The sequence below is a fragment of the Melospiza melodia genome, chromosome 9 (assembly GCF_035770615.1).
Source record: "Melospiza melodia melodia isolate bMelMel2 chromosome 9, bMelMel2.pri, whole genome shotgun sequence".
NCBI classification, from domain to species: domain Eukaryota; kingdom Metazoa; phylum Chordata; class Aves; order Passeriformes; family Passerellidae; genus Melospiza; species Melospiza melodia.
This window is the reverse complement of record NC_086202.1, coordinates 15,794,153-15,813,393: the sequence shown is the minus strand read 5'-3', so window position 1 is coordinate 15,813,393 and position 19,241 is coordinate 15,794,153. Positions and strand designations below refer to the sequence as shown.

The 19,241-nt window shown below is 36.0% G+C and overlaps 1 protein-coding gene across 7 annotated transcripts in view; it reads right to left on the bottom strand.

Moving 5' to 3' along the window:
* The window catches only part of EXOC6 (exocyst complex component 6), a 93,454-nt gene that overhangs the window by 52,774 nt on the left and 21,439 nt on the right, over positions 1-19,241 (bottom strand). For all 7 annotated transcript variants that reach the window (XM_063163492.1, XM_063163488.1, XM_063163489.1 and 4 more), the window contains exons 2-8: positions 12,030-12,201; positions 10,694-10,741; positions 10,490-10,580; positions 9,540-9,585; positions 4,782-4,986; positions 3,554-3,709; positions 2,841-2,909 (exon numbers count right to left, since the gene is read on the bottom strand). In XM_063163492.1, coding sequence (XP_063019562.1) covers positions 2,841-2,909; positions 3,554-3,709; positions 4,782-4,986; positions 9,540-9,585; positions 10,490-10,580; positions 10,694-10,741; positions 12,030-12,161 — 747 coding nt within the window. In that variant the 5' untranslated portion in view covers positions 12,162-12,201. The remainder of the gene's footprint in view (positions 1-2,840; positions 2,910-3,553; positions 3,710-4,781; positions 4,987-9,539; positions 9,586-10,489; positions 10,581-10,693; positions 10,742-12,029; positions 12,202-19,241) is intronic.

Sequence of the window (19,241 nt, the reverse complement as noted above, 5' to 3'; positions counted from 1 at the left end):
TTATTCTTTCTGGATTTATAAAGAGCGTGGAATTAGATTTTTTTCCTATCATGATCCTCAAAACTACAATACCTTCTGTGCCTAATGGTTATGAGGAATTCAAGTGACATCCTATTCATCTCATTAAGATGACCATTCTGTAGAAACCATCTGTCCATTTGAAATCAGTGCTACATTGACTCATCTATCTACTAAACCACATGCAATTTGTATGCAAGCAAAATAAAGCAGCTTAGCATTTTTAAGGTTTGTTTTGGCTTTATGAGCCTATTATTAGGCCACTGCTATTTAGAATTCCATTACTTGGTCTTCCAAAAAGTCTCCAAATTATTACAGACATTTTATCCTACTGATCCAGCATTACCTACCTAAGCTTTACAAGATATAAATTTAGTTAATAATGAATATTTAGTTAACAACGAATATTTAGGTATATTTAGAAATACTGCTAACCTAAGAAAGCCTAAAAGAGAGACTTTGCTTAAAAACAAAAAAATCCACTCAAAACCAAGATGCAAATTTACTAACACTGTCTACTGCAGCAGAACTTTACACAGTATGCTCCAATTCATACAAACATAAAGATCACAGATACAACCATTCACCTCCAGCCCAAACATTCAGTACAGTTTTCAGATTGTTGACTTCTACCTCCAGTATCAAATCTCCAGCCAGTCCTGACAAAAGCTTCTTGAGTGAAAAGGACTAGCTGTTCTTCTCAAATCCACACCACAAGTGGAGATGTAAAATATCTCATGATTATTTATAGACCACACTATACTATGCAGGCACAATTAACAATTCAGTTTGAACTACATGTGCTGAAGCAATCAGCAGAATATACCAACAGCCCTGATGGTTCACTTACTGAATCAGCAAAGCCTAGGCAAGATAAAATGTAAAAAAGCAATGCATTTGTTTTGCCCAGCTTCCAAAGCTACATGTTTACATTAATTACTGATTACAGTTTCCATCAACAGAAACAATAAATCAGTTCATGTTTTGTTACAAATTTTAGGAATATTGCTAATATATCAAATCCTATTTCACACCACTTGTTTTACATTGATACAGTGTTTTATGAAAAGGTAAGAGTACAAGCAAAAGGGGCAGGGGTATCTTCACCAGAATTTATATATACAGCATCTCACACAATACACGGGTTAAAAAAAACTTTATGTACATTTCTCATAAGTTTCTAGTCTAAAGAAAGGTTACTGGCCCATAAATACACTCTGTTTGGTATGTATGTATCTTGCTATCACTAGGTTGGAATCACAAGCTGTGTAATATTCTGAGGTATATAAAAAAAATATGCTTTCTGTTTCAACATGAAGCAGCAGAGTAGAAAATTTCTGTACTGTATGAAATTAGAATATTTTCCACAATTTTGTAGCAGAGACAGAATTCATTAAGAACATAACACTTGCTGCAGGATTCTAATTATAGAAATGAAAAGCCATCTGGTATCAACTCCCCTTCTTTGCCATCATCAAGTTCTCTAAACTCAACACAAGGTAAATGAGAAGGACTCCCAAAAGTTGCTAATACACAACTCTAGATAATGCTATCACAGCTGATTAAGGAAATTATGCTGGCAGGAAATACAGGAATCTACATCAACAACCCTTTTTGATATCAGGGATCACTCCAAGTTGTCTTCTGTCTCCAGTAAATTTGAATCTGGAAAACTTTCAGTGTAAACCCAAAAAGCATATCTTTGGATCAAGGGTGATTGGAACTTCAGGATCCTTGTCAAAGTGAAAAATATAATTATGTATTACTTTTAAATGTCATCCATCAATTTTACTTCCTCTTCCTTTATTATACTAAAGGAAGAAGTAGCAGCTGTTGTCAACTGGTATGCTTAGTTTTACACATTCCTTTTAATGTGTTATTTCACACTGCTCTCTGTTAAAATAAACAGTTCACTCTTTCAATAGTTCTGGCAGCGTGACTTTCTGTTCCTCCCAACTTTTCAGTGAGACAAACAATTAATGATGGTTTTGTTTGCATTTTTTTCTTAATAATAAAAAAAAAGTTCCAGTGAAATTACATTTTAAACAGTATTTCAATATGCAAGCTTTCATGTACCACAGCTGCAAGTATTCCATAAAAAGAAGACAACCTAGCCTGAATGCTTGAAGGCAGGTGCAGCTGAGACTGTAGGATTAGCAATACTTAGAAGTACATCACCTATGTCTCACTGGTACTTGAATTCTATAGGTAATCTGACTTCAAAAGTAAATGAGACACAGGAAAGAAAAAAAAACAACAAATAATTCAGTACCATGTTTCCAAAAAACGTTTTCTTCCTTTTAAGCTTGTGCACTGAATCTCTTTAACAGACACTAAAATAGGCAATTGTGTCTCTGCCATTGAATCCAATCTAATCTGCCTGGGCACACCCTGTCAGAATCTCCAGATTTTGCTTCTTATTTTTGCTACTACTCTAATTTCCACAAGATTCAGACTGAATATTCCTATGTTTTGTAACATTCATCCAAATATTTGCCTAACATGGAACACTTGTGGGAACTGTGAAAGTGTAGATACCAGTATTAAGGCAAACATGCATATTTTACATCTATACTTTGCATATTTTACAAATATACTTAGGTAATAAATGAGTTCTGGAATGTCCTTTATTATGCATACAAAAGAACACATGAACTCATGTCCTGAGTACCCACACCCATCTCAGCTGGTTCATCCAGAACTACTAACACTAGAAGCAATACATTTGCCTGTTTGGGAACTATTAAGAGTATGAAGAATGTGAAAATGAATATGTAACTTCAAAAATTTAATTCTCTTTTTAAGGTCACTTTAACACATACCAGAACAGAGTAGATGTGCAAACACCTATAAACTGGAGAAAAGTCTACAAGATCTTGGGCAGTTAAAACCTGAAGAAGGAAAGGAAAAACAAGAGTATATAAAACATATATGCATATAATCTGCAAAATAGGACATATTACCTACAGAACTTGTCTACATAATAAGGACTCAAAAATAGCTGACTTCTATTGGAAAACAATAAAACAATTGCTCCAATCTCTCTTCCTTTTGCATTACAGTCATAAACTTAACTTGTGTTATAATACCACACTCCTTTCTCTGTGTTTCCAGAGCTTTAAAGGTCTAAATACTCACTGTTTTATTTAATTTAGGAATATTGAGTACTTGACACATGAAAGAGTACTTAGCTAAGCTGAGGTCATCAACACCAAAATGCAGGATTTAGCAACACCAGAATATTCCAGTGGACCACATAACACTAACAGTGGGCAGGCAATATATGATGTAAGTTGCAACTGAATTCCAGAATAACTGGAAGTCCTGTGTAACTGAATGTCCTCAAACATAATGCTAAAGCTAGCATTAATACAAATAATATTTTAGCAGTAATTTTTCACCCTCAACTGCTGATCTGAACTGGTACACCTTGAAGGTCTTCTGTGTATTTTTCTAACTAACCATCTAAACAAAGTGTAAAGACAATGAATTTTGTTCACTTTGTATAAGATTAACTGATTTAGTACAAAATTACCTCCTCATCATGCTCATCCTCATCTTCAAATGTTCGCTTCAATGTGATTTCATTCTTGGATTCCAAAATCCTGTTTCTACCTAAATGCATATTCCGACCATAGTTTACGTTATTCTGCTTCTGAAGAGCAGAGCTAAAGGTTTTCTGCTGCTGTGCCTGTTTTGAGAGTAGAATCAAGTAAGAGGCATGCAAATCAAATTTCAATACTGATGAGTATATGCTAGGACATGAAAAACAGGTGTTGCAATTGAATACACATCAGTATAACTACAAGATGCAAGCACACCCTCAGCCTACACCAGTGATTTTGCCTTTAATTAGTTTGGGATGATAAATGAATTCAAAAGTGAATCCTGCATAACTTTTCCCTAACCCTCAGAATGACATTTTAATGGCAGAAAAAAAATTTAAAATCAATATACAATTTATCTGATCATAAACTGCAGAGAATCAATATTTAAATGAAAAACAGGTATCTGAGTTCCCAGATACTTTTTTTGTGTCTTCAGTTAAGTCTAAGTCAGCAGTCAGCTATAGAAATCAAAGGCACCATATTGCCCTTACTATTGAAGGCAGCACAGCATAACCTTTCAATTAAATCTTATTTATAATAATCAATGCTGCATTTTACAAGAACCTTAGATGACAAAATGGCAACCCAACCTGAATTCTGTCAACAAGAAGTCAAATTAAAACCTTATTTGCTCTCTGAACAAATTTTAAAAGCATTAACTGCTCTAAAGCTGGCCTAGTAGTAGTGCTCTCAAGTGCAGACTATTTTGTGATGGATCAAGGCCTCCAGCTGTCTCAGTCTCCTTCTGGTTCTTACCTCAGTCTTCTGTATGAGTAGCACTTTAGAGAGAACTAGGCTGTTATCTCAACACTTCTTTTGTCTAATTCATCCAGGCCAGCTGGCCAGATAGGCTGCTCTTTGTTTTGGTGCAGTAGCTGCTGAGATACAGACTGTCCAGGAGTTGACTACTCAAAGTACTTCATAATTTCTTGAAACGTGAGATATACAGCATCTCTCCTTCCTTTCTCAGGGAGGAAACTACTTCTTGTCTAGGACACTGATAGAAACTACACAACATGTTTGTATTTCACAGCTCTCCACCTTTACTCAGAGGTCTGTGGGATGACTGTAATCTCTGAGGGGTAATTTCAGACTAATGAAACTGAAATGTTCAGTAAACAACAGGACTGAAGTCATTCTGTTTGACTGGCTTACCTGTTTCATGGCAGTTTCCCCAATTCTGTCAGAATGCTTTCGAATACTCTCTAAGAAATCCTTGAGATCTGACATGGATATTTCTTTTATTTCTTCACGCAGTTTTGGAAGATTTTCCATCATTATCTGGCAAAAGCGGTATTGGCTAACTCTAGGAAGATACAGATTTTCCAGCTGCTCCATTGTTTTCAAAGCAGAATAGTATCTATAAAGAGATTAAAATAAAATTATGTAGCTTCTTATAAAAAGTTGGTAAAATAAATTTTCAAATATATATATCAATATCACACATGGAATCAATATTAATTTACTGTATTCTAATAAATAAGTCTAATTAATTTACTCTATTCTCAGAAAAATTAACAATCAAAAGGTCATCCATATAATGCTTTTGTTTGGAAAAAAACCCAGTGAAGAGCCACTCAGCCAAGTCAAACTTTAAGTAGACTCCCATAGTATTAACAGTTTTGATCAATAGTCCAACTATGCTGGACTGTCAGTCTGCATCCTGCAGAATGGAGACACTGAAGCCATAAACATTACCTGCCCTTCTAGAATGAACTGATTAGGGGTTTTTTTATGATTTGGAGTTTTTTTCTGAAACACAAACTGCCAATCACCCAACACTGCACCAAACAATGGAAAAAATCTTGAAAAAGCATGCCTACATATATCTGCTGTCTTCAGGCATATGTGAACACAGGCACACATCTACACCCACCCTCTTTCCACCATCCTTAGTCAGAAAATACATGTACACACCTATTCTGACCAATGTTTTTTTCCAGCAGTGTATCATATTTTGCTGTAAACCACAAACCTATTAGCTCTTCTGACAAAACACAGTCTATCCCATCCAGAAAACAACTACATTGAATCAACAAAGTTACATTATAAACAAATCTGTGATCTCAACCACAGTTTAAAGAGAGGCACAGGAACCAGGCTAAACATGAGCAGGACAGCAGCCAATTGCAGATGTGACAATAATTTCCCTTTATGTAGTATTCTTACCAGCTACTCAGCCCTGGAGGGAGTTGGGAAAATGAATTTAGTTTGTCCAATTAGAACAGAATAAGGTAAACCAATGTCTTCTACCTTGTCTTAAACGGGAAAAGCAGAAACACTCAGATCAGATGAAGTTAACTTGCTGCTAGTTCCAACCCTTTCTTTTCACAAATGTGGAGTAATATCCTTCACCTTTTATTTCATAATTTTAATTCCTTTTCCTTCCTTAAAGTCCGACATCATCTGTTTTTAAAAATTACCAAATGATTTTGAGGGAAAAAGCTGAATAAGAGGAAAATCCCTTCAAATGAGAAAACCTAGATATGTCCTTTATGGTTCTTTAGTTTCTAGATATTACTTTTTAAATATAGTAAGTAAACACTTTCAAAAAATGCAATTCAAGCTTCTGGTTTCCTTGAGTAGACCAGCAATAACAAATGACTAACACTAGAACCATGATTTCTTGTTCAATTCTGAAATTAAGACAGTGTTTTGAACCTTCTTAATCAAGACATTTCTAAGTTAACAACTCAGCATAGCTGGAGGATGGGAAAAATCCTCTCTTTTATTCCAGAACAGAGCTGCTTTCAGAAGACTGCAAATAAAGAGGTTTCAAGTGTAAATTAGGAGCTTTTGTTTGTTATATGCTTGGTTTATATAAAACATACATAAGGTGACAGGAATGTTGCACACAAGAAAAGGTCTGGGGGGCTTATGTGTGCGGGTTTTGTTTTCCTAAATAGAACATGGCCACGAGTGCCACATGGTGAGACTTCTGGGGAATAAAACCATAATACCGTCAAAATCTTATAAAAGCTTTTTATTTAAATTATACAGATCAGCTTATCAGAACACTGTTAGTTCATCTGGAAGGGTTTTTGACTGCTGGCTCTAAGATCAGAATTAACATAATCCATTCTAAATCCATTCTAGAGTCCCTTACTAATTACATATATATGGAGCTCAGGACCTTGCCCTTTTAACATCTGCTCTGATAAAGCACTGAAGTCTTATTAATTTGAAGGTCATCTGCAGGTCAGGATTTAAACCAAAAAGTTTTGGATATCATTTCACAGAGTGATATATTTACATATTTAGATTTTAAAACTTTCCATAGATTTATCTCAATAATGAAGGTTTTGACAATATTATTAGTTCTCGTCATGTATTATCAATCACATAAGGTGAAGATTGCCCATTTGACTACAAATTAATTAAAGAAGTATCTTCAAAGTTTTTTTTCATATAAACACAGCATTCTTCTATCTACTCTTCTGAGCTGATCTTGGGACAATATGCTCCTCAATGCAAAATTTTTTCAAACTGAAGACACAAGTTTGAAACACCAATATGGGTCACATGATAAGACTGTGCAGAACTGATCCATTTCAACATCAGAACAAGAAAATTTACAGTACAGTGTATCTTACTAAAACTATAAAAATGGAACCTTTAATACCAGCAAGAATGAGGAAAGAAAAAACCAACTCACAACACAAAAGTAAATTTAAAAAACCTCACAACAAATAAACAACCACCACCTCTCAACCCCCCAAAAATTAATATTAGTGTTTTGCATCATCTTATTCTTTGCAAAATGCCCCAGGCACAAAAGAGTCAGGTCTGCATAGAATATAAAATATCAACACACAAAAATCCCAAAATTAAAAGAAAATTACCATTATCTTAGTATATATTAAGTATTTCTTTATGCTCTAAATTATAAAGAGAACTTTTAAGATTTTTATCACCAGAGTGTTGTTTGGAGGGAGTAAACAGAAGTACCATAACTTACTAAAAATGCCCCATCAAGTTAAACTACAGCAGTAAAGAAATTACACAAATCAGGAGCAAGATGAACTCAAAGACTGAATTTTACTCAGAGTACTTTATTTGCACACAAGCTTATTAAGTAAAAAAACATGTAGTTATATCTCAAAATTTCCTGCTGAAAAAACATTTTTTTTCAGTAACAACTATCCCACAAGCATATATAATACCCACACTTTTGTTTTCCCTTCCTTTAAACATTAGAATTGAGATTTTTATTCATGGTGCAAGACTGTAAGACAATGGAATAATAAAAATATGTTCTAAAAAGCCACAAGCAGAGAAAGTCAAGATGTCTTTTTATTAAAAAAGAGCAGCGAAAGCTTTGCTGCATTAACAAATCTCAATGAAGATTTATGAGAAATTATCCTTGCCTAAAATAAACAGTCCTTATTGCCTTGTTATGTCTTGGGTTGTGACTGCTACTCTGACTCTTCCATGAAAAACCTTCACAGCAAAACTTAGGAAGATCAATTTTGAATTCCCTTTTATGTGCACACATCAGCTGTCAGGTCTTTGCACTGACACTATGATGTTCTTGCAGTTGCTCTATCTTTTAGTAGTGATAAAAGCCAGAATACACGTACTCTGCTGAGCCACAAGGAAATTACCAGTTGAATTACCTACAAGTTCCATGGAATAGCCACCTGTAGGCTGTATTATAGGAAATTGGAAAGTCACAGGCAAAATAATAACTGTAGCATAGCTAATGAAAGAGTTATCTGAGCTGCAGCAGTAGCCTGCAGCAGAGTCTAAGCCTTCTTCACTCCATGTGATTTCAAGGCACGGTACATCAAAGCTATGGCATCTCCCCTCTCCTTTAGATCTCTTTATGGTATGACAATAACATGTCCAAACCCCTCAATTCAGGAGTCCTTTGACTTTTAAGACTTCCTGTCTGGCAACAACTTCCAGGGGAAAATTGTCAGATAGAAGTCTAAGATTTGAAGAGACTTGTCAGCAGGAGCTCCCTGCAGTGGTGCCAAGTGCACAAAGAGGCACCACCAGCAACCAGGAGCCCAGAAAGGCACAGAGCACTGGTGTGACTGAGGCGCTGTGAAAAGCAGGCAGGGATCACGGCGGCAGTGATGATGGGGAAATCACGAAGAAGAAAACAGCAGCAGTGGTATTGCTGGGGTGGTGTGTGAGGTGCAGGCAGCAGCCCCAGTGGGACAGGATGCAGATAAAGCAGGGGCAGGAGCAGCCAAGCTGCCATGGAGGGAGGGAGAGCTGGGGATTCTGGGACTAGAGCAGCAGTGAGCAGCTCCCTGAGAAAATGAAAAGTGGTGATACGATAGGAAGGAACAGCTGGTCATGCATCAGTTATAAACTATTATCCTAGAAGTTAATTTATAATTATAGTTTTAATTCTTATTAACAAGTCAATTTGTCAAAGAGGGAAAACCCCCAAACAACACATTATCTTCACTTCATTCCCATAGTCCCACTTAGACAAAAAGCATAGAGAAACCAGATAGGTCTAAAGAAAGGTATAAGGAGTAAAATGTCTGGTATTTCTTCTGGTATTATGCATTTAATTTAAATATATCACGATATATTAATCAGATAGTAATGTACTCTAAAAGACCTTCAGTCTCTAAGGGTCTTATTTTTCTTGCTTCTTAAAGTGCTTTAAGTAATAAAAACCAGTAAATTTAATTTCATATTTTATAATAATAATTTCACTACATGTCATACCCATTTAAGTAAGCACTATTTCTCATGGCAATCAGTAAGGTCCTAGAAGTTCTTTAATGCATTTTCAAATGTTCTTAAAACACAGATCAGTGTTAGGAAACAAAGACTACACATATACCAAGCTACAGACTAAGAACACTTACTTGTCTACATAAGGGTTTGCTATTCTGTCAATTTACACACAAATGTTACTTTTTTTCTCATAGAAATAAGTTTACTCACCTTTTTACACTCATCTGTTCTTTTAGTTTGCTGTACATTTCCAGCACTGCATAAAAGCAAGCAGATTAACTTGTGAGTCATATTGTGGCTTTAGTTAATAAAAGAGGAAAATATGTACTGTAAAGGGCAAAATTAGAAATAGAAAAGGATGTGCTATATTTACCTTATTTAATTCCTACTGTAGCATAAACGTGATAAACCTAGCAAAAAATTTTCTAGAATGCAGCTGAAAGTATGAAAACAATAACTGAACCCTTAACAGCTTTTAAATTAAAAAGAATTAAGGTTAACCAAAACCAGACAAAACTATACATATCAAGCATATTCATTCACTTACTACATGCCACAACCTGATCTGCATTACCAGTCCATGGTCTGTCTCCATAAAAAGGCAACAGTACCACCTACTGTACTCAGAACACGTCAACAAGACTTTATAAAGAAAAATTTTCAAATGCACTTTACACCAATATGACAAACAAGATAAAACCCTCATGGAGCTGTGTGCAATCCTACAATATTACTTCCCTGAAAAAACATTTAGAGCCTTTTTGCTTATTTCAAAACACCTGCAGTGACACAGAGCTAAAAGAACAATGTTGAAAGAACATCATTAGTATTTTCCCCACTCCTCAAGCACTAAAACCCACCCTCTCAAGCAACAAATTATTTTTTTACCATATTAAAAATATTACTCATCCAAAGCTGTACCTGGCTACGTGGTTTGCACCATTTAAACTTCTCACTGCTTATGACATTGTTGCAATTGCTCTGTGTCAAATATTGCAAAAGATATGGAACCTTCATGTTGACATCTTTTAAAAAACCTATTCATTTTTTCATTAAGCTGGATGTTACAGGACCAGAACTTAGAAAAAATAGAAGACTTTTCCTTTTGGCTATTGAGACTTTATTTAATTTGCCATCATATTTCACTGTAGGTCACTCACCTGGAAGACACAACTGTAGTTTTTCCACAACTGTTGTAATATTCCGCTGTTGAACTCTGCATCGTATGATTTCCTCTGTTTGGGCTATCACCTTAAAGGTTTTTTATTTAAAAAAAGGAAAGAAAATCACACTTAAATTATGCAAATAAACTTATTTTGCTACAAATATTCAAAATGTCCATATAGGAAGCATCATTTTCTCACCTCTTTCCCAGCATCCTGAAGCCTTCGGTTGGTATCAGTAACTTGGACCTTAAAAATAATTTCACCTTTGTTAGACAAATATGCATATATTGCCCTGATGTGACTGCTCACCCTTGTAATCAGATCATGCTTCCTGAGAAACTTAGAACAAAGAAATGCAAATTCAAATTAACTCTACAGCTTGAACTTGAACTTTTGATCGCAAAGGGCTTTTGTTAAATTCAATTACTTATGACAGTTCTTTCTAACAGATTCTGTGGCAAACTTCTCAAATTTACTTGGGATTTTTGAACTTTCCTTGTTTCTGTAGGTCTGTCAAACAATTCAAATCATTGACCCAATTGACCACTGGTCCCTTTTTGATAACCTCAATGAGCTCTATGGGCCATTCATTGTCTGTAAGAAATGGTGATTGCATTTTATGGTAATTAAACATTCATACTTTGCTGAATGCAAACACTGGGTGGTTGATTAACATCAAACGTGGAAATCTCCAAACCACAGCAACATTTTAATGTTGCAGGTGCAGGCAAAGCTCAACCTCAGATTTTCCCACATAGTAAGTGACTCATTAGGTCATCATAATAAGGAAGCACATTCTAGTTTATTAAAAATCTCATTAATTTCTGAACAAAGATGCTCAATGACCTCATTGATGCTGTATTTGGTCTCTTGTTATCTGAATATCCTTTATATAATGGTCTTCTAATCATAACCTCTGATGAACTATGCTCATTCTGTCTGGTGGGCATATTTTGCTCTCAAAAGTGTAAGGAGAGCTAAAAGGGACGGATCTCATAATTCACTATTCTGCATTCTGATCTGTGAGGAAATCTTGGTTCTCATATCTCATGAAAACTACTAACATCACCTACTCTGCTGCTCATTATAAAGTAAAGAACAGTGGTTTTTTCCACGCATAATTGTGGCATTTTTAGTTTTCTAATAAGGACTTTCGATTCTTCTAAGGTCTGACATATAAAAACATGATTAAGAAAAGACCTTTTTAAGAAATACTGTGTTTATCATTTGCTGTCCTTTATCTTCTGAGAAAGGCTTTATAAAAAGGCAAAATAATTTGGTAGCATTTTCTGACAACATACATTTAAAAAATCAAAATGAGATCTAATAAAATATTCAGCTTTGTAAATATAAATTACTGTATCAGGCAACATGGTTCTAATCACAAATCCTGATGAATTCACTTGTAAAAATTTACTGTGAACATCAGAGTGCATGTGATAAACACTAAATTAATCTTCAGCAGAAGAGTCCAGTTCCTTCTTTTAGATTCAACGACAGTGATATATGAAACTCTGAAAAACTTGTTCCTTACCTTTAGCTTTTCTGCATCAGCCCTAACTTTAAGAAGTTCTGTAATAGCATCCACAAAGCCCTGATGGTGAAAATTGCACATCTTCTCTATCTCCCTGTCATGGTTACGTATGCAGGCATCAAGCTTTTCCATAAACTTCTGATGTGCATTTGGTTGGTCATCATATACAGACCTATTAAATACAAATAAGAAAATAAAAGTTTACTTTTTTCACCAGTTGAAAATAGCATGTATGCAACCATCTTTATTGAAACCTATCTGTCTTAACAAGAAAATAAAAGCAAGCAAACTTGATGTTGGTGGCATCGTTTGGTGGATCCACTCCATCAAAATCAGCATTGAAGAAAAGATGGCACAAAACTGAGAACTGATGGCACAAAACCCAGCCCTTATGGCATTAATCCAGGTGCTTAACCAGTTACATCATGGTTGACCTGAGCCTCACTGGTCTGTTATTTATGCCCTAATGCTCAAATATGGGTACAAAAGAATCAGTTTCTCCAACCACCTCAAATAGCATGGATCACTTTTCCATCAAATTCCACTCTTTGCTAAATATAAAGAAGTGCAAACATACAAATTTGCTTTCCTGGTATTCCCAACAGCAGAGTTATCCAACTCAATCAGGCTCGGGGGCCCGCAGCCGGAATGACCGGAGCAGCACGCGGGAAAAGGCAACCCCCAAGGCTCCATCCCTGCCCAGCAGCTCCCAGGGCAAAACCACGACATGCACACACCTAAGGCTGCCTCCTCCACAGCACCTAACTGCTGCAAGGGCTACAATCAGGTCTTCTGGCTTACTTTACTAATTCTCAAATAATTCGCTTAGAACTCCAGCAGGAAACATGACTTGGGAGAAATTACTGGTGCAGTTTGTTAAGCAGCATCAGAAACAGAAATCTGCACGGAAAAATGCACAAGCATGAGAAGGGGCAAAGGAGGCAGAGGGAAATTTAAGGCTTTAGACTTTGGCAGAGTAAGAAAGAAAAGAGGCTTTATATAGAACTGTACCAAAATCAAAGGTATGGAGTCTCCCAACAAAGGCTAGGTATAGACAGTTCCAAAAACTGATTAATACTTTGACACAGCAACAACAGCAAAGATTGGTAGTTCTGAAGTAGCTTTTCACATAGAATGAGAACAGAAATAAGAGAATGATTTAATCACACATATACAAACACATTTGTATGGCAAACTACAAGCGTTAAAAAAAGTTACTAAAAATCTTTAAATTGCTTTTTTAGCCCCTTATTTCCTTTCACAATTATAAAGTTTTCTCTAGATATTTACAAGGAGAAGCTGATTAAGAAAAAATAAAAGTTCAAAAATGGAATGGAATGGAATGGAATGGAAAAGGGAAAGGGAAAGGGAAAGGGAAAGGGAAAGGGAAAGGGAAAGGGAAAGGGAAAGGGAAAGGGAAAGGGAAAGGGAAAGGGAAAGGGAAAGGGAAAGGGAAAGGGAAAGGGAAAGGGAAAGGGAAAGGGAAAGGGAAAGGGAAAGGGAAAGGGAAAGGGAAAGGGAAAGGGAAAGGGAAAGGGAAGGAAGCTGAAATTCCAAGCGTTTCAATGTTACTTGCAGAAGGAGAAGACCCAGGCAACCATGAGTCAAAGCCTCTAAAACCCTTAAGTAGTAAGAAACTACTTCCCTCCTAATCTTCTTGGAGAAGTGTGGTTTCCCATATTCTTCAAAATTCTCTTTTCTAACCAGACATCTGGACTTTGCTGAGATCTGAGTTCATTACCAGCACAACAAACCTACAGCTGAATGTCTGACAGGAACATGACCTTTCAAAGAAGAAAAGTTGCAGAAGAGACTGAAAAGACTCTTGTTATAAAATTCTTTATACTTCCTGAGTTCCTTTTGACCTTGTACAATATATTCAGAGAAGCAACTGAACCCAAGTGACAGAAGAAAGGCAATATGCTGTCCTACATGGCTAGGGAAGAAAGTCAATTCCTTACACTCTGCTTCTTATAGATACTTATTCAGGGGAAAAATCTACCAAATAAAAGTTTCCAGTAATACCCCCTTATGATGGGAAAATAAGGCTATGGTACTGAAAGCAGGCTCTTTCCTCCAAAGTGCACCAGAGGAAAAATAAGATTGTTCACCCATCAAGTTTATCCTTCACTGTTTCTACCACCACAGTTTGAAATGACACCTGGAAGGAGCAAATGTGTGCCCAGAAGTGTCTCCTCCTGAGGCTCCTGCCAGACTGCCTGAAAGGGCTCCCTCAAGGCTGCCCAGGATGAGCTTTAAAGGGCTCTGGTGCATGGTCAGAAGTGACCTGCATCACCAGGGGAAACACCCACATGCAGAACTCAGTGCTGGCTGGAGGGAGAAGCAGCATCCTGGCCTGGGAGGAAATAAAGGTACAAGACACAGTGGGCACTGAGTGAGGCTTCCTTAGGCAGCCTGATGTTCTGCATGAGAATGCACAGGGACAAGAATGTGGGCCATAGCACTGTCACCTGGACAGAAATGGGGAAGGGATTAGAAAAAGGTTCAATGACTGATGTGCCAGCACTCCAAAATACCCATTACAGCCATGTGAGTGCTGTTCCATTAAGAAAAGGGTCAGAGATGCTGGAAGCTGCAGGGTGGACACAGAGGGGCATCCAACTGTCTTCAGAGCTCTTGGAGAAGAAAAAAAGATTAGGAGGACCAGATAATCAAAGTGTGTTCACAGATATCTGGCAAGCATTAGCTTCCTCAAATTGGGCTGGACTCACTACCTACACTGCACTGTATGCTAAAGAAAAAAACAAAACAAACCAAAACAAAAAAAAAAAACTTCAAAGAAAAAAAAGTTCAAATTATTACTGCTTCTTTAGCCTTTTGTTTAAGGGTGGAAGAAGCCTCCAAATTTAGGTCTCCTTCCAGTGTTCTCAAAGAAAAGTGAGAAAGGAGCATCATTATCACAAAGACAGGGGACTTCTATCTATCACTATGTGCCCAAACTGTAAATTGTGTCATGTAAGCATAAATGAAAGCAGCAGTAAAACTCAGTAAAGAAAATATAATTAAAATGAGAATGAGACTACAAAAAGATGGTACAAGAGGAACCACCAAACTTTCTTTGATGGTAGCAATGCACTGTGTGTGTGGTTTTGGACTTAACTATTGCCTGATGATTTGGGGGTATCCAATTGCTGCCTTGATAACTTTCTATCTATTTCACATCTGTGCCAAGACTTTCAGACATATTCTTACAATACTGACAAAAGGAAATCCTTTGCAATCAGAAGATTTCTCTTTAAAATGTTATCAAAAAATTCCAGAAAACACAGCCGGAAGTTCTGAACTACATACAATGTAGCACAGGCAACAGAGTTTCCACTGTTATAAATATATGTGCCGATTATGTTTTCCTCGATATTAAGGCTGCTTATACTTAAATTTAATTATAGTAAAGTACTGGTTTTTAATCTCAGGGGTAGTAACATAATATTTAATTGAAAATAATACAGGGAATAAATGTTCAAAATAAGGGGGAAGAAAGTAATACTGTGTATCTCCAAACACCTTAATCACAAGATTACCCTACCTTCTTAAAACAATAGTTACTATTTTGTCTTGTACATTGTACCCTTTTCTGTAAGGATACTAATAAAATTGTGACCTGTGATTTAAACCAGTACTTTGTCAGACCTCCCTAAAATGCACTAGTAGTATAAATTCCATGTTAATTACGTACGTAAACAGCTCCATCTTGTGGGAACAACAAATCAACGCTCGTCAGCACATGAGACAGAACTGCTTGCCTTTACAGAAATAAATCGTCAGTGTATTTTTAAAAAAACAAACACTTCGTATCACAACTTTCTCATCTAGGTGAGAAGAAGATGAATAAACAGGTTTATTGACTCCCTGAGGACACTGTCCTCTGAGGATACCTCACACATGCAGTTTCAGAGGCTTCAGAATAATGTCTGGCCTAAAACACCAGCCTTCTTGAAAATCTGAGTGTACACTGGAGAGCCAGGTCATCTTTGGCCACAGACAGAAATTAGGCTTTTTCTCAAACCTGCAAACACAACTGAGACAATACACACCTGACTTACCTTTTAGGGAACACCACACGTCATAGTTCATTTCTGATACTGAAACTCATTTTCCATACATACACTTATTTCAAAGATTACCTACAGCTATCTAAATAAAGTTATTTCTACCTCTTAATAATTATCTGAAAGTGTACATTTCAACAGATTATGACACTGCTAGAGATGCTGATAAAAATTCTCCACTTTTGAGAGCTAAATTATCAAGCAGACAAATCACCAATACTGCAATACCTTGGAGAGACATGAAATTCTAAAAGCATCCTAGAGATAATTCTTTAAAATTACAAGACAAAATTAACTGAATTTACAACACACAGACTTCTGCTGGAAAGCAAGCGAGGAAGCAGTAACCCTTCCAGCTCCATTTCTTCAGGAGATGACAATTACATGCAATTATGTCTACCCTAAAAATCACTCTCTCACTGTAAATTGTTTCACATCCAGCAGTAGCAAGTGTCATTCCTAGGATACCAAAGCAATTTTTACATGTGTAATACACAGTTCTTTCAGGTTTTGTTTACATTTATACACCTCTGAATGAAGAGCCCCAAGGATCCTCTTCAGCTTTATGGGCCCCTGAAGTGGACGCTGATGGTCTGAAATACAGCACAAATTTGAACCATGTCAAGCTGAAAGACATTATTAGTTTTTATTAAAACTGCTTTCAACCTCTGATCTGCACAACTATAGACTACTAGTGGTTGATTCATATCATGAAACTCTGACAGGAAAGTTTTTTTCTTGGTATGAGTCTTCAGACTGGATTTAAAAAAAAGGAGAAAATCACTAATGCTGGAGACAGAAGTTTCTATTTGATTTTGGCACCCAAAAAAACCAAACCAACATAACATCATCTATTTTCAATCTGGAATGAGAGAGCTTTAACTTGAGTGACTACTCAACCACCACTACAGCAAATCATTTTGGTATTGGTTTCTCTCCTCAGCAACATGGCAAGCAGGGAACCCATGAAGAACAGAAGCAGAGCCGAGCAACTTTCCTGGTAATGTGCAGATATCTGTTTATATTCCCAGAAATCTGTATATAAACTGAGACTTTTTTGGGGTTTTTTTTTTAACTCATTCCAACAATTGGATGAGTCATATTAATGCCAGTCTAGGTAAAAAGAAGAGAGTGTAGAAAGCACTTGAAAAAGGCAAAAAAATAAACTAGGAGCAGTCAGAGAGTGACCTAAAGGAGAAAATGTCTGAGTTCACCGGATACATTTTATTGCAATGGGGATATTTTTACCTTGATCTTTCTTACCAAGCAGACTGAAGGGAGAGCAACAAGCAAACAGATTTGAATTCCGGTCTCAAGAAATTATGAAGGAGGATTTGCAGATATGCAACCATTTTCCAATTGAAAACAATAAAATAAGTTTACTTTATACTGTAATAAACTTTCCTAAAACTTTTACTTTCAAAACTGAAACACAATATGAAAAACATGTATTTAATAGGTCTTATTGATGACTTTTGTGTTTACATGCAAAAATATACTGAAGCACCAGAGGGCACCATCCCATGCACAAAAATACCAACAGTTAAGTAATCAAAAAATCTCCAGAGAACTAAAACTTAACATGCCAAGAATTCCATACAACCTTTAAAAAAATATTCAAAATAAATTATCCTGAAATCATCTATTCCATAATGAAAACTCCATACATACATATTATCACTCTAAGTGATCATCATAAACCATCTTCACAAATGGTTACAGGCTCCCTTCAAAATCATATTTCTGCTATAATTTCACACAAGTATTTCTGTGCATGCAATCAGGATAGATGCCCTTAAATGTCTGAGTGTAGGCAGGAGTAAAAGAGGATGAGAATTTCAGCAATGAGGAGGGAAATAAAAAGTTAGAAGCAAAAAAAAAAAAATTGTATAAGCTCCAGAATTAATTTAATACATTGAGTGGACTACTGGAAGGGCAGACAATGGAAGTGCATATAGACTATTAACTGTAAAAGAAGAGGAGCCCAAAATAATTTTTGGAAGTTCAGCAAATACCCCAAATTTGCTTTTTCCCCTCCTCATCTCCAGTCTAGCTCCACATCTATGGCCTCAAGACCAGAAAATTACAATAACCAGACCTAAGTAAAACTTCTACTGTAGTCTTCTTGTTTTAGCATAAAAAATAGATTTCAAGAATAATCAGAATGGGAACTAAATTAACTTTTTCTCATATCTATAGCGATAGCTGTAACTTTTCAAAGGAGAGAAGAACTACTCAGGAACCCAGGCTTTAGGCCAAAGAAAATGAACTTGAAGAGTTTATTTTATTAAAAATAAAATCTCCATACTTTCATAAGAAAATAGTAATTCAGAAGATAATATGAATTCCTGGTTGGTGATAACTCTCTCACTTAAAAATCATTACTAGAACAGTCTACTAGATAATGATAAAGTAATATTTAATAAATGCCACTGGAGTTTTTTACAAATTACTATTTCTTAAAGGTTCTGGGATTATTTTGTGTGTTCTTTTAAATGGGCAATGGTTCAACTTTTAATTGCAATCCATATTCAGGAAAGACAAACGTGAGCTTATGAAACATTACTGTAAACTTTTTTGAGAGAACAATTCTTCTAGTAATCATTTATAATAAGTTCTAGCAGCAGCACAGACTTTTAAAACAGATCATGTATTTTAAAATAGTCAAAAAAAACATGTTAGAAAAAAAAGAAAAAAAAAAACAGCAATCTTTTTACAGGACAAAGAAACTTTTTATTAATGACTTGCCACCTTTCACCATTTTCACACCTCCCCCAAACCATCCTGTTCTGTCCCATTTCTAGGATGAATTGCAGGTTTCCCCACCCCTGCCTATATTGCCACAAAGTCTTTCATTTCCTGATTGCACAAGACATGAAGCAATTAAAAACTGTATGTACACATTCCTTTCAGGATACTGATAACCACTCAGTAAGTGTCAATCAGTTACAGCTCCATGAATGCTGTGACAATGACAGGAATTACACATATCTGTACAACAGCTGTATGAGTTTGACATGGAATGTAAGTCTGACCATGCAACTTCTGACCTTCAACAGAAGCAAGAGAAAAAGATTCATTTGTAGAGCTTCAAATGAAGCACCATGAGGGGAAAAAATTATAATTACTTTGATCAATTAAA